The sequence below is a fragment of the Cryptotermes secundus genome, unplaced genomic scaffold, assembly GCF_002891405.2.
Source record: "Cryptotermes secundus unplaced genomic scaffold, Csec_1.0 scaffold979, whole genome shotgun sequence".
In the NCBI taxonomy this organism is placed as follows: Eukaryota; Metazoa; Arthropoda; class Insecta; order Blattodea; family Kalotermitidae; genus Cryptotermes; species Cryptotermes secundus.
The window spans coordinates 1,335,870-1,351,172 of record NW_019736411.1 but is presented as its reverse complement, the minus strand read 5'-3'; the positions used below and the strand labels follow the sequence as shown (position 1 = coordinate 1,351,172).

At 39.5% G+C, this 15,303-nt stretch overlaps 1 protein-coding gene across 2 annotated transcripts in view; it reads left to right on the top strand.

Annotated features, from left to right (window-relative positions):
* LOC111869929 (acyl-CoA Delta(11) desaturase) overlaps positions 1-15,303 on the top strand; it is an 85,095-nt gene that overhangs the window by 23,955 nt on the left and 45,837 nt on the right. The window contains exons 1-2 of one of the 2 annotated variants that reach the window (XM_023861821.2): positions 12,567-12,722; positions 14,314-14,496. In XM_023861821.2, the coding sequence (XP_023717589.1) occupies positions 14,337-14,496 (160 nt within the window). In that variant the 5' untranslated portion in view covers positions 12,567-12,722; positions 14,314-14,336. Of the gene's footprint in view, positions 1-12,566; positions 12,723-14,313; positions 14,497-15,303 lie in introns of those variants that run through there. The other variant, XM_033753609.1, reaches the window with a different exon arrangement.

Below are 15,303 nucleotides of genomic sequence, written 5' to 3'. Positions count from 1 at the left end.
ACCTCAACAATGCGTCTGTTTTCTTTTCTTTTTCTTAACTGTGTATGTGATCGGGAAGCCAAGTTCATTTTATTCACCACAAATCCCACATGTCCTGACCGGGCTCGAACCCGAGCCGCAGCTTTGGAAAGCCAGGACTAACCGCCTGAACTATGCCACGGCCTTAGAATTAAGAGTTAGACCAGTTCATAATAACGTATTCTGTGGGCGCTACACTCTATAATGAGCCTTGGTTTCTGTTTTACAGTCTCTTAATCATTTAGACAGTCTGTAAGACACCTTGAGCGGGAGATCAGCCCGCCGCAAGATCGCCATCTACACGGGACAACACAAACACATAATAAATTCAGAGAAATATCCATATCTCGAAAGGGGTTCGAATCCACGACCTCGGTGGTGGTACATATACACAGACATACGGCCATGACTATATTAAAGCTTACTTTTTCTTATAAAATTCTAAATATTGGCAAATAACCGGTTCCGTGCGTTTGCTCTGAATACACGAGTTTCAACACTGATACCGTTTACAAAACCAGCCACTTCCTCTGACCTTCATATTACGCGCTCATTTTTCTCTAATACCTCCTGATAAAAAGCATGTAAATAACTTAAATAGCTGAAGTGTAATTTGGCCCAACACTATGACCGTGTAATGGGGAAATACGGAGGTAATTTACATTCGTTCATAAGCTTAACCTCGATACTAGACCGAGGAAAGTGGTCAGTTTCACGCCCTTGCCACATTCAAACTGTGGGTAAGAACACGAGACTTACCGTATTTACGCATGTATAGGCCGCACATTTTTTGCCAAAAATTCAAGAGGAAAACTGGGGTGCGGCTTATATTCGAAATATTCGAAATCACACTTCATTTTAAAAAAATATATATTCATAATTACTAATACAGGGTGTAACACTCCTGAAATAATATTCCAAGAAAATTATTTTTTCTATGATTTCTGTCTGAAATTTGTGCTGCGGCCTATACACGCACGCGGCCTATACATGCGTAAATACGGTAGTTTCTCTTTGGAATATATTGGCATGTGATCTGGTAGAGAGTTACCAATGTTTGGAGGAGTGTCCCATTTAGGCTAGAGTAACAAGGAGGAGACAGTTTGTTTCTCCGGAATGTTGGTAACGATTTACCGGACTACACGGCGACACGTCCCAAAATACAGCAACCTGAGAAAGAAATCCCACAACCCACTGACTCAACAAAAGTAAGAATGAGTGGACGTGTGCAGTGCAGGATTTACATGCAACCTAAATAAAGTACAGCTTAGGGCTTTGCGAAATCTTTACCCAGCCCTGAATGTATGGAGGACAAGAGTTTTTAAATACAAGTGAACTAATTAGGGCCTGCTGTTAAATTTAGACAATCTGTTCCAATTTAAGCCGGTCACGGTAGCTGAGCGGTCTAAGGCGTGCACTGTTTTCGCTCGCTCGGAAGCCGGGATCGTGGGTTCGAATCCCACTCAGGGCATGGATGTTTGTGTGCGTTTTTCTGTGTTTGTGTACAGGTAGAGGCCTTGCGACGAGCTGTTCACCCGCCCAAGGAGTCCTACCGTATGTCTAAAATCTAGAAAAACCGAAGTGAACGGAGAAGTTCGTGGAGGTAGGCCTAGGCCCACTGGGGTTTTAGTGCCAAGGAAAAAAAATGTTGATAACTACTGAAAAGTTCTATCTTCTGGGTTAAAATGTCATGTACTCTATTTAAAGTCAACCGAAAACACCGCGTTGTAACCCAGAAAGTAAAACTCTTCATAGTCACTGCTGTGAGAACCTCGAATACTCTATGTCGATAAACACTGTTTTAATTGTAATTTTCACCCAACCTGTTAGCGTATTACAGTATTTGGTTGTATTCTCAAAATAAACTCTCATGAAATAATGAAGCTGTTTCTTTATTTTTCTCAAAATATAGTTTCTTACAGCAATGACGGTTTATTTATTATGAAAATGACATGATTATAATTACGTTTCAGTTTCCCAAGAAGAAAATTACCTTCAATGCAGGTAAATTAAAGTAATAATGAACTGTTTACTTATTATTAGGAACTTTTTAACAAGAATATAACAGCTCAACTCGTCAACATTCTATGTCTCTTCTATGCAACCCGAAATTCATTTACATTCGCAAGAACCCGCTCTTGGAACTCATCCTCAGCCAGAAAAATCCAGGTCTGGCACGAAAAATGCAGATTGCACCAGCACCTCACGTCACAGGAGTTCAAAGTGTAGTACTCCAACGGAGATTAATCACAAACATATTGTGACATATCAACCCATTGCTAGACAATGCACGCAACACACACGACGCCAACAATACAGGGGCAGTGTTTCTGTTGTCTGTCATGCTAAACACATTCTCGCGTTCCCGGTGATGTCACACAGCAATAGAGAGGCTGTGTTTTCTATGCGATCCGCGCCAGTCACTCTGAAATGTGAAGTGTTTTCTATGGAGTCCGACCCGAGTCTATATAACGAGAGTCTGCTTCTAGGTAGAAGATTAGGACAGAGTGAAACAGAGCACCCGCATGGAGGCGGTTCGAATACCTCCACCGTGACCCTGCGAGTCGTAGGAAGCGACGAAATAGGAAGTATCAATTCTGAGACAGTAAAATATGGTCTCGAGTACCAAGGGACTCAGACCGAGAAAGATTGCACTGGCAAGGGCCAACAGCATATACAAAAGGCAGATCCGTCCTGTCGTCAGAGAGGGCGCCCCACAAAAACCAGACCGTAAATGCCAAACAGTAATTAAATATCTGTTCATGAGCCCCAGATGGGGCTCGACACCAAGACTTACTGACTGACCGACCGTCAGTGGCAATGTGACTTGGATTAGGTAGGAGATTAGAGTATTGGAATTTGGAGTTCAGACCAGAGTCAAGAGAATGAGAATACAACTGCGTACAATGGAGTATAACAGAAGGAGAGGTCAGTTCAGTTATCGGTAGGAGACAGCCACGGGAATTCGTAGAATATTAATCTTCTGTTCTCTCATCGTGTCTGTAATTATTCACATACAAATAATACTTCTCATAGATAAGGATAAGTATGTTTGCGCTCTACCTACAGAATGACCTTCACATGCATAACTCCAACAATTCATTAGCTTTCGTCATCAAAACGACAGTTAAATGTATCAAGCACCGACATTTACGTTCACATTATACAGAACATGCCTTAACAAAAGTCGCATGAGCTATATTTTCAAGTAGACTTTTAAGATCCTATATCAAATGACGCTTATGCTATCTTCACTTCATACGTTCGAATGGCTACCATGTTAGCATTATTGATATTACGGAATTAAAATACTGTAACAGAGTTGATCAAAGCATTTCCAGGCAATGGCTCAGTAAACACTTTCCGACATGCAACAATACTGGGAAAATTATGTTTTCTATGTGGTCTGTGCCAAGCAAAAATAGAAACTATGTTCTCTGTGACTGGTTGTTAGGTTACGCAATGAATTCTTACAACAGAAGAGGTATATTCTGTGTGTTCCGTGCCACGGCTATATAACGTGATTCCCAGAATAACCGAAGCAGTCGAGAGTCAGTTGCCGGTAGGAGATCGCCCCGGGAAGCTCTTAGCTGAAGAAGAATTGGAAGTCAGCCTGAGAAGATTTAGCGTGTGACTTTACATGTGTTATAATTACAGTAATCTTGGGTGTTAAAATTATATATATTTACGACTAGTGAATATCAAATAAATCGACTCACCAATCCAAACCCCGTCTACCAGTCACCATTAAACGTGAAAATACATAAATATCTTTTATTCCAATAACAAGAAATTCTTACCGAGTTTCATTAAAATCTCATTTGGTTCTTAGGATATAGAAGGCAAAATCATTGACATGATAATACCTTGTAAAAGAATGGACACAGACGTAATAATGTAGCACCTTATACATACAACTACATGGGTTAAATGTGATGCGAACGTATAGTACGGAAATTTATACACGAAAATAAATAACTATTCCATATGTTCATGCTAGCATATATAGAGTGTAAAGGTGGAAATATTAGAAACACAATTAACACTAGGCCGCGCCATAGCTCAAGCGGTTAGTCGCTGGCTTCGCACGGCGACGGCCAGAGTTCGATCCCGGGGTCTATTCAAGTGGGATTTGTGGTGGACAAAGTAGCGCTGGGACAGGTTTACTCCGAGTACTTCGCTTTCCCCTGCTAATCTTCATTCCACCAACTGCTCCACAATCACCCTCACCTATCATCTTGGGCTGGTACAATAGGCCAGAAGTGGCCGCAGTACAAGAGACTTAGTCCCACCCCATTTGCAATAAAAAATCTCCATAACTTCTAGAACATCTTATTGATTAGCCACGCCTCGGAAAGTCGTGTTGCGTTTATTTCTACCATGAAGATGGAGGCAGAAGGTTTATCTCACCAGGAATTTAGGAGTTCCTGTACGCTATTAAGCATGTATAATTCATGGCGAGCATACAGTCTGTCTGTTCTTATAGACCTACCTTTTAGAATAAAGAACAATCAAGTTTCGATACAAGTACAAGTACAAGATACAGTCTGTTACGTCTACTCCCCACTTCGGTCTGGTCAGAACTTTAGAGATATTTCCTATGTACTTCTTTATAACTCCCAGAAAAGATTTCTGAAACTGTACGACCATAGGCTCCTTGAAGTTCGAATTAATTTCGAAAAACATCCAGTTTCCGAACCTTGGTGTCTCTTCGGAATACTAGACAAATACCAAAGCCGAGAAATCCAGAAATCCTAAGTTGCAATCTTTATAACCCTTGGCTGGCATTGCAGTAGCCGTGTGATCCGTGAATAAGGTCGGGTCCAGACCGCAGCACTCGGCGAGGAGAATCTCTTATCTGATTCTTTTGACCAATGGAAACCACTCTAGATATTTTGAAGAAAATGGCACTGAACCTACAAGGACATGGCCAATGCTGTTGAAACTGCATTTATTCAAGGATATGTAGAAGCGTGATCCACGTAGTCACATAGTCACGTAGTCACGTAGTATGTTGGATTTCAGGCTTTGACGTGGTGAACATTAATATTTTTATAGTAATGTATAGTATGTTGACCGCCTATGTGGTCTAGTGGTCAGAGTTCCTGGTTACAGATCCAGAGGTCACGAGTTCGATTCCCCGGCGCTACCACATTTTCCGAGAAGTAGTGGGTCTGGAACGGAGTCCACTCAGCCTCGTGAGGATAACTGACGAGCTACTTGAATGCAAAAGTAGCGACTCCGGTGTAGAAAACCGAAATAAACGACCGTGGGGATTCGTTGCGCTGACCACGCGTCACCCTCTATCCGCAAAAGTTGGCATTAACTTCACCGACAGCGGCGGTCACTCGGTCGGTATAGTTAGATTGCGGACTAATGCCACGGATTCTTCTTTGTATTGTGTGTTAGCTGGACACCATTATTTCCGTCAAGAAAACTGAAGGAGACAGTATTCTCCCCCAAAATGCTAGTACCTACCTACCAGGATACACGGTGCCTCAACCCAGAAGACTACACTGTGAATCAGATGGCTGTAGTTAGAATGTCATAGGGTTAGATGTCCATAGACATAGGTCCAATCAAAGATCCAGTCCTGTCAATTAACTGTACTGTATGAGTTCTCCTTAATATGAAATCAGTAATTTGTTGACTTTGGATTATATTAGGGATAGCAGCATCTGATATATGAAATGTTTTTCTTTGGATTCAATGATTCTCATGACTGAACTATGTATCACGTTATCATCTCTCGTTAAAGTAGGCTGACAGAGCTACAAATTCTGAAAAAATAATACGTATATAAAAGTAATTTATGGAAATACTCGTATACTGTTACGGAAGCTTTAATCACAATGAATCACACATAAGAGACGAAAAATGAAGAACTTCTGTAGTTAAGTGTCCTGTCTCAAGCCATATTAGAACGTCTATGTATAACACAGTCCGTCAGTAATGTAACAACAAATCGTTCATTTTTCTTCCACTTATACTTTAACACAATATGTTTCGGTCTTAGTTGGCTATCTTCAGGTGTCTTTATATTGTGAACTTAAACACGGCTCGGTTCGTCACGGACAAACACCGCTTTCCTTACTGTTGCGTAACCTCGTTTCCACTTTTGCGTAACTTGGCAACCGACCGTTTATCAAGGGTCTGTCTTCGTGGTAACTCGTTCCACTTCCCGTTGCCCAACAACGGTTAAACATGTCACACTGCTCCCTTCTTAAGGCTGTTTGTCCCGAATAGCCTAACAGTGCATCACCGGTCCTTTCCTTCCGAGGCTATGCTTGCAACGTTGTCTTTTATTTTTTTGGCTAGGTGTTTTCTTTCTTCCCGTTGTCCGTTCTTCAGCCGCTACAATATATTAAAACTGCTACACTGCATTAATATACACTAAAATCACACACTGTAGTGCACGTAATAAAATTAAATAAAATCCATTAAAATTTCATTTTGAAATTTTCATTACTTTGATGAAATTCTATTCCACCTCACAAGGGATGTCGTCCATTTGTTTAGAAATATATGTTCCTCTCCATGTGTTTTACTGCAGACGTAACAGAACAAGGGGCTAACGAACATAAAAACAAGCTTCTGCAATAAAACACACGAAGAGAAACATATACGTCTAAACAAGTAGACGACACCCCTTGTGATACGGAATAGTTTTTCACCAAAGTAATGAAAATTTTAATGGATTTAATTTATTAAGTGCACTACAGCGTGCGATTTTAGCGCATATTAATGCAGTGTAGCAGTTTTAATTTATTAAAACAGCTGAAGATGGCATCTAAGGTCGAAACATGTTGTGTTAAAGTAGAAGCGGAAGAAAAAAGAACGATGTGTTGCATTATTGACGAACTGTGTTATACATAGACATTTTAATGAGGAACTTGTTACCATAAGAACACTGTAATTTTTCTGTAGTAAAGTTGATATAAAACATTATTTACATAAAGCTATCTGTATGTGGGTCACCTTAGTAAGCTGCTCGACAAGAAAGGAACGTTAAATTGTAAATTTACTTTAATCTCTGTATGAGTTTCAACGATCACTAGCATTGCTCTATCGTATAATTTTGACACTGAAGATATACGATATGGCTGACGTGTGGTGAAAATATTGCATAAAGCAAGATGTATTTGACATGTTTAGGGCAAAAATAAATTTTGCACAAAAAACTCTGTACTCTAGAATCTAGATAATGGTACTTGTGCAAAATATTTAAACTTTTCCCCCTACTGCAATGGCGTGAACATCCAAAAGAATGTGTTCTGAAATTTACAGAAGGTTGTCTGTAATTTCGAAGACTAAAATCAATTAATGTAAAAACTATAACTTAAAAAGTGTGGTTTACAGGAAATTCTTGGCTAAATTGAAAAGAATCTGTACGACCCGCGGATAGAGAAGCTACAAAAATAAATTAAAATGGTATTTGACTTGCTACGGAAGAAATTTAAAAAATTGACAATGAAAGATCCAATGCCAATATGGATTATAAGCACGTCCCTTTTTTGTGCTACTATGATGAAATTGAATTGTCGAAAGACAAGGAAATTTCGTCAGGCGGAAAGTCTACAATGGATTCTGAGGAAGAGAGATTTTTAAAATATTCTTTAAGTTCAACTGGGTATACTTATTTATCTATAGTGACTTTTGGGGGCTAGGATTACGCTCGATTACTCAAAAGTAAGTAAAGGTATCCCTGTAGCAGGTCGTGGAGGCTCATAGGGTTGTGAGTTGATGATGTTCCCACATTTTCTAGGCAATCGGCTCATAGATGGCTCTAAGGTTGTCGCCCTTACGCGCCGGCCGCTCTTTACACCTAGGAAGATTCCTGGTACTCATTTCTGTTAGAGGCTGAGTCGACCCCAGCGCAGCTGGAAGGATTAGCTAAATTGAAGAAATCCACCTCATTTGGATTCGATCCCGCGACCTTCCGGCTTGTAGCATAGTGCCTCATCCAACTACGCTGCCGTGTTCCCTGAGTAACAATTGTGAAATGTTATTAGAGTTATGCTTAAAAGTGGAAAGAGTGGAAGGACAAATTGGTCAATAAAGTTTTGCCACATTCATTTTGAAAATCATGGACACCTTAACAAAATGTGTTTATGTAATCGTGCCATTTCCACAGCACTCATTTTTAATTAAAAAATGACGTGTCACATGACAAGTCACAAGTGAAAACGATTTCTTGCCACGAAATTGAGCCTGCATTGTTAAAGAGTGACAGAATTTGGTACTTATTTACTTCCTCGAACTTGCTGAATTAAGAACGCGATTGCATTGCAATTGTCTATGATCGGCTCTCCAATTTTCATACCACATGCCACATGAATGCATACCTTCCACATGAATATTGACTCCAAGGGCGTGTTTCCACTGCTTCTCGTCTCACTCAACTGTGCAAATTGGGGCACGCCCCACAATTGTAGAGGCATTTCCTGGTGACAGATTAACAGCATTTAAGATAATTAGAGAACACGAATTCAAAGCCAAAGTCAAAGTCACATTGCGACTAACTGTCAGTAAACTTTTGTGTCGAGCCCCATCTGGGGCTCATGATCATATATTTGACAGTTACGGTCTTATTTTTGTGGGGCGCCCTCTCTGACGAGAGGATGGGTTTGTCTATTTTATATGCTGCTGGCTCTTGCCAGCGCAGTCTTTCTCGGGTACCACTCCCTTGGGACTCGCGACCATATTTTACTGTCTCATATTTGAGACTTCCCTTTTCGTCGTTTCCTACGACTCGCAGGGTCGCAGTGGAGATATTCGACTCCTTCTCCACACGAGTCAAAGTCAAAGTCACCTTGCGACTGAAGGTCAGTCAGTCAGTCAGTCAGTCTGTAAGTTTTGGTTTCGAGCCCCAACAGATATTTATTACTGTTTGACAATTACGGTCTTATTTTTGTGGGGCACCTTCTCTGACGTGAGGACGGGTCTTTATTTTGTAAACGCCGCTGGTCCTTACCAGCGCAGTTTTCTCGGGTCCGAGTCCCTTGTGACTAGTGACTATATTTAAGTCTCTCTGATTTGAGTTTTCTCTTTTCATCGCCTCCTACGACTCGAAGTGTCACGTGGATGTATTCGACCCCGCCTCCACACGTGTCCTCCGCACGATTATATACCGAATACATTTTCAACACCTCGGCACAAACCGCATAGAAAACGCCGTTACCAACAGTTATTCTACTGTAGCGTCACCGACCGCGAAGAGAACATCTTTTCCCAGTTAGTTCATTGGTGTGTGTTAGGAACTTGTTGCCTAGCAACGGGCCTTATTTAAAGACTAATTACTAAGCAACGGGTCTACATGCTACAATATTAATACTTCGGGGAAAGATTTGTAGATGGGCGGACAATATTAAATGGATCTTAGAGAGATAGGATGGGATGGTATTAATTGAATTGATCTGGCTCAGTATAGGGACTAGAGGAGGACTCTTGTGAACACGGTAATGAACCTTCGGGTTGCATAAAATGCTGGGAAGTTCTTTAGTAGCTGCACAATTGGCAGCTTCTCAAGAAGTGCTCAGCTCCATGAGTGAGTGAATGGCTAAAGATTGGGCTTTGTACGTACACACTTGGTCGTCGACTTAGGACCGGCCGCACTTACGACCACAAAAAATGAAAAATAAAAGATGGCTAAAATGTAAACTTTTTTAAAAATAAATTATAAAGGTGATAAAAAGATTAGAAAGTTTAAAAAATGCTGTTAATAAATATATGGCCGACATACGACCAGATAGAACTTACGACCTGTCATTCAGAACGGAAGTTGGTCGTAAGCCGACGACCAAGTGTATTAAGAAACTGAAATCGTACTTGCAAATATTTGCAAGAAAGTTCCGTAACGACAAGGTTTGAATCTTGCTCTGGAACCCCTCACACTAATTGCTTTAGAATTAACGAACCACGTAGTTTCCCACGTGGATCATTGACACCTAAGATAACGCATTAGTGGACAGCAATTTGGTTTCCCCTGCAATATTTGTGCCTCAAAGCCAAGCTTCAGCTTCAGAGCGTAATTCATTCACACCAATACTTCTTCACGGTCTAGTGCTTAATTAGTTAAGCATAGGGACGACTTTAATATCTACCTTGCTCATTCAGACAGATCCCACTGGACAAACCTTTCAATGTTCCTTGCTAAAAATATTATGTTTTGAGGGAAACTGTTTGTACATTTATAAACAAAAAAGTAGACATTTTGTATATGTACTCCTGTTTTGCATAATTGTTTTTTATTTTTATTCTCCCAAGAGTCTGTGTGAGGATTCAAGCTGTGCACTTCATATCTTCAAGCATTTGTCCGGTCGAAATAAATCTCGAATTTGGGGGCAGTCTTTGTGACATGCAGGAACTGCTGTTCTCATCTCCTTCTCTCATATCTCTGTAAAAATTATGGGAATTCCAAATAATCCACTCACGGAAAACTTTTGTATTCATATGATTTTATTGCAACCAGGAAATTTCGTAAGACGGATGTGGCCACAACGATTGATCGTTTTTGTAGCTTTTGGCAATCCCCTGAGTAATAAGTTACGAAACAGAAAGATCATTAAATTGTGTATTTCATTGCGCATATTAATCTGTATTTGAACAAAACCTTCTTCCTCAAATACAATTCCAAATTATTCTATTACAAAAAATTCAAAATATTCGGAACATAGTATAAGACACTAGCACAGACTCCAGGGATAAAGAATTAAATTTAATTTCACTATTAAAAACATTTAAAAAGAGAGATTAATAGAACGTTTACAAAATTGTCATAAATGGGGTAACTTTTCGAATAACTGTAAATTTTAATACATTTTTAAAACAATAATAATAATAATTTGTTTTACAAAATCAAAATATTTTCACAAATTAGAATGACTAGATAAGGAGTTTGGATTGGTAATTGGATTTATTGAACTCCTACAGTTCCGTTACTATAAATAATTATACCCGTTACACTAATTCACACACTTACAGTTCACTAGAGCACACACTGAAGTCCTCTCAGCCTGCTGTGCCTTCAATAGTCTTTGTTTGGTGACGGATCCCAAAAAGTCTTCTCCTTCCGTGGTGACGTTCTTAACGGCTGGGGACTGTCTCACAAATAACTCACTGCTCCAACTGTCGACTCTAAACTAATTGTCCTGCTTATCACTTCTCGGCACGGACCACACAGAAACTACCGTTCATCTGTTGTTGATTGTTTGCAAAGACATTACTCAGTAACGGCTGTTGTATATTTGCTTATCTCGAGGCTGTTGCCTAGCAACGAGTCTACATGCCACAATATGCATATTCTTTGCTAATTGGTTTTCGTTTATATTCTAATATTTCAATGACTGAGGCGGTTCTTAAAACGAGAAGAAGGGTCTGTATGTAATAAACGGCTTGACATACATGAATACATAACATAAACGAAAACAATACCTAATTGGAATTATTTCATTTGTTCATCTATTTGCTTGCTTACTCAATAGCCCAGAGGCCAATTATAAAAAGGCACTAGCAAAGAAAGAGCAAGCCGGTCACCGTAGCCGAGCGGTCTAAGGCATGTACTGTCTTCGCTCGCTTGGAAACGAGCTGATCACCCGCCCAAGGAGTCCTACTGAATGTGTAAGATCGAGAAAAACCGAAGTGAAAGGAGAAGTTCAAGGATGTAGGCCTAGGCCCACTGGGGCTGTAGTGCCAAGGGGGGGGGGAAGCACATAAACATATAAACAATATCCAAAAACCGTAACCTGTGTTAACTAATGCAATTGTTATAAAAACGTTACTGAAAACTGTAGCGGTTGTAAGGTGCAGAAGAGAATAGATCACAATTAATGGATATCACCATGTACAGTTATCTGTCGCAAGAACCGAGTATTATGCTGACACGTGTCCATGTAGATAACGACAATTTAATAATGAAGTGATATGTAGTTTACTGTATGGGCGATTGGATAAAAATGCATCATGAGGAACTTCATAACATTTACTCGTCAGAAAATATAATTAGGTTGACAAGTCTAGGAGCATGACGTGGTTAGGATATGTGCCACGAACGGGAGAGAATAAATTCCTTTAATTAATGAGAATTTCTTGTTACGGATGAGCAAATGTTGGCTTCTCAAGAAGGACTCATCTCCATCGAGTTAGCTAGTGATTCACTGAAATTCCTAAGTCAGTGGTAGGACCTAAGTTAATTTACACGTATGCAGTCAATTCTAAAAATTTATTTGACGCTAAATTCTAAAATTAAATTAGAATTTCACAGTAAGTCATGGCTCTTGAAATCCAGGTAATTAAAAAGTAGAATTAGAGCTGATATCTGCGTGGTTTCTTAGCTTCGAAGCAAGCCGGTGGACAGGACACTGGAAATTACTCGTAAAGCTTCAGCCTGGGTGCAAGTAGCTGTACTATAAGATTCACACGTATTCTCTGTTAATTTTAGCACAGGCTGTACAGGATGTGTATCGCTACGTGCAATATTACACACCGCTGCAAAATTTAATGATGATTAAAGCAAATTCTGTTGTTTCTGATGCTGCCCACATTCAAGAGATTGCTCGATCTGAGAATAAAAACATCAGAAGCTTAATATCGTCTACAGCAAAAGCGAAGGTATTCGTACTACAGTGAGTGAATGGTGTAGAAAGTGCTTTAATTCCACAGTTACATTATATTTATACTATTAAATCATCGAACAAAATTTGAAAGTAAGTGAAATATAATTGTATGGATTGATTACGTAAAAACATAAAAGTACAACACACTCACCATGTGTAAACACTGGCCAATGTAGGGAGATACAGTAAAGAGAGGGAAAGATGATTATAAAGGCTCTATGTAGCTGACGAGGGCTGCAATAAGTCGAAACATGTCGCGTGTTTTTATCACGAGTGTTTCGACTGAGTCATAATAAGCATTATATTGTCAAATTTATGTTGGCTGTAGAATTCAATCGGAATTTTGGTCAGGTAATCAGCCAAAAGTCGACAATATTAAAGACGGGAGATGAAGTTGTAGGACAGAATAAAAAAAAACTCAGAAAAAAATTTTGTAACGTGGTTCAGATTATACTGACCCAAAATCGGAGCCCAATATGGGAATTTGTTTTAGCCTTATCGACTATTGGATTCTAATGCAATATGCGTGTATTACAAATAAAAAGCAAATATAGCAAATAGATTTTTATAACGTGTATCAGATTACGGTGATAAAAATCAGGTTAAAAGGTGGGAATTTGTGTTAGCACTTATGGCATTTAGGTTCTAACATAATATGCCCGTCAGTAGCAGGAAAGGTAGTTTATTCGGTCATTTGGTTAAAATAAAATATCTTCTGGATATTATACCTTGTCGGATTGGTAAAATATACATAAGTTTCACTAAAAGGTGGCCCCTTTCTTTTACACCCAGACCAATGTAAATGAGTATGGACTTCACTGTGAGCCTGAGTATGCATTTCATTTTAAGGGTACAGACGCTATATCTACATAACGAACTGTAGTCCAATTTGTAGAATTTGAGGTGGTAACCGGTTGTTATGAAGAGCACTACATCTGGGTACGACGCCGTGTAGTAAGTTAAAATCAAAGTCAAAATTTACTTACGTCGGACTACACTGAGTTATATTCCAGAAGATAGTACTCTGGTATTCCATTTTCCTTAATTTCAAAAGTAGTACTTTAATTACCCTTGGGTGCTGAGAAAGGGTATAGTTTTGTCTAAAATCACATGGCCGCTGAATCTCAAATTTCAGAAATATTTTATGGCTATTAGGGAGTCTATTATCTCCAAATCGTATCCTCATACACAGGATTCGACGTCAAGAACATCTTCCACAACACAGGAAATGGAAATTAGGTATATTTTCAGCTTCGATATTTCCGTTATGTTTGCAAGTTAAAAAATTACATCCCACTGTACGAATCCAATATTAAATATAAAAAAAATATGAAAAAAAACTATCCCTATAAGAAGCCGTGGAGGTCCATAGGGTTGTGAGACGTCGAGGCTGCCACATTTTCTAGACAAAGGGCTGATAAATGACAGTGAGGTTGTCAGTCTCACACGCCGGTAGCACTTTACCTCTAGGAAGATTTCTGGTTTTCATTTTTGTTAGAGACTGAGTCGACCTTAGGGCCAAATTGCGGCTACCGCGTACCCCACATAAAAATTATAGCATAGTAAAATATTAAGATTGCAAAAATAAGAGTGTGAGAGAACCAGGAAAATAAACGCAGACGACACAGATGTATCCGCAAATTCTCTGGTTGGACAATTGAAAATGTTTTGTCATTCGCAGATTTTAGCGACCACGGAGACAAGATGACGCAAGGAGACCCTCTGGATAAAGAGCACAGCATTAAAGGGAAAAAACAAAAAATTAAATGGGTTAATACCATCAGCATCACTGCAATACACCTGTTAGCACTGTACTCCATAATCACCGTCACACCTCTGGTGCGCTGGCAAACCTTTCTCTGGGGTGAGTATCTTCTTCACCAGCATTTCCAACATCTTATCACCCACACGCATGATAGAAGACCGAGAAAAGATGGACAGAGAATATTAAGATATAACGCAGAAAATCTGTTAGGCTGATAAGTCGACGAGACTAGCCCAGGATCTTCTCCAATGGCAGGCTTTTGTTATCAGAGATGTGCTGAACTTTCCTATAATCATTTACCATTCGAAATTTTGTTCCATATTTTCTCCAAAAATTTCTGATCCCTGAGGATCATAATTGGATTTCTTCAATGCTAAATGATATGAACTCCGTCTCAAGTGCAAACAATATATTCTGTGTCTTTGATCTTGCTCCCTACACTACATGTTTCGGCCTCAGACGGCCATCATCAGGTGTATAACACTCGCGTCGCTGTCACACTGCACCCAGTTCAAAATTTAACATCTAAAACACTCTCCCTGTCTCTCCCTGTGTTTGAAGTGCGAATAACCCTAACAATTTTAAAATTTGGACAAGAATTTAAAGGTTTAAAATTAGAACTAAAGATTTTATTATGGTGCTATTACAATAAAGTCAAAATTAATGTGTGTGAAGTAATCTACGGGTGGACAGCTATCAACGAAGTAGAAGTTGATAATGACAGGGAGAGTGTTTTAGATGTTAAATTTTGAACTGGGTGCAGTGTGACAGCGACGTGAGTGTTATACACCTGATGATGGCCGCGTGAGGCCGAAACATGTAGTGTAGGGAGCAAGGTCAAAGACACAGAATATATTGTTTGCACTTGAGACGGAGTTTATATCATTTATCGTATGGAGTGCAACA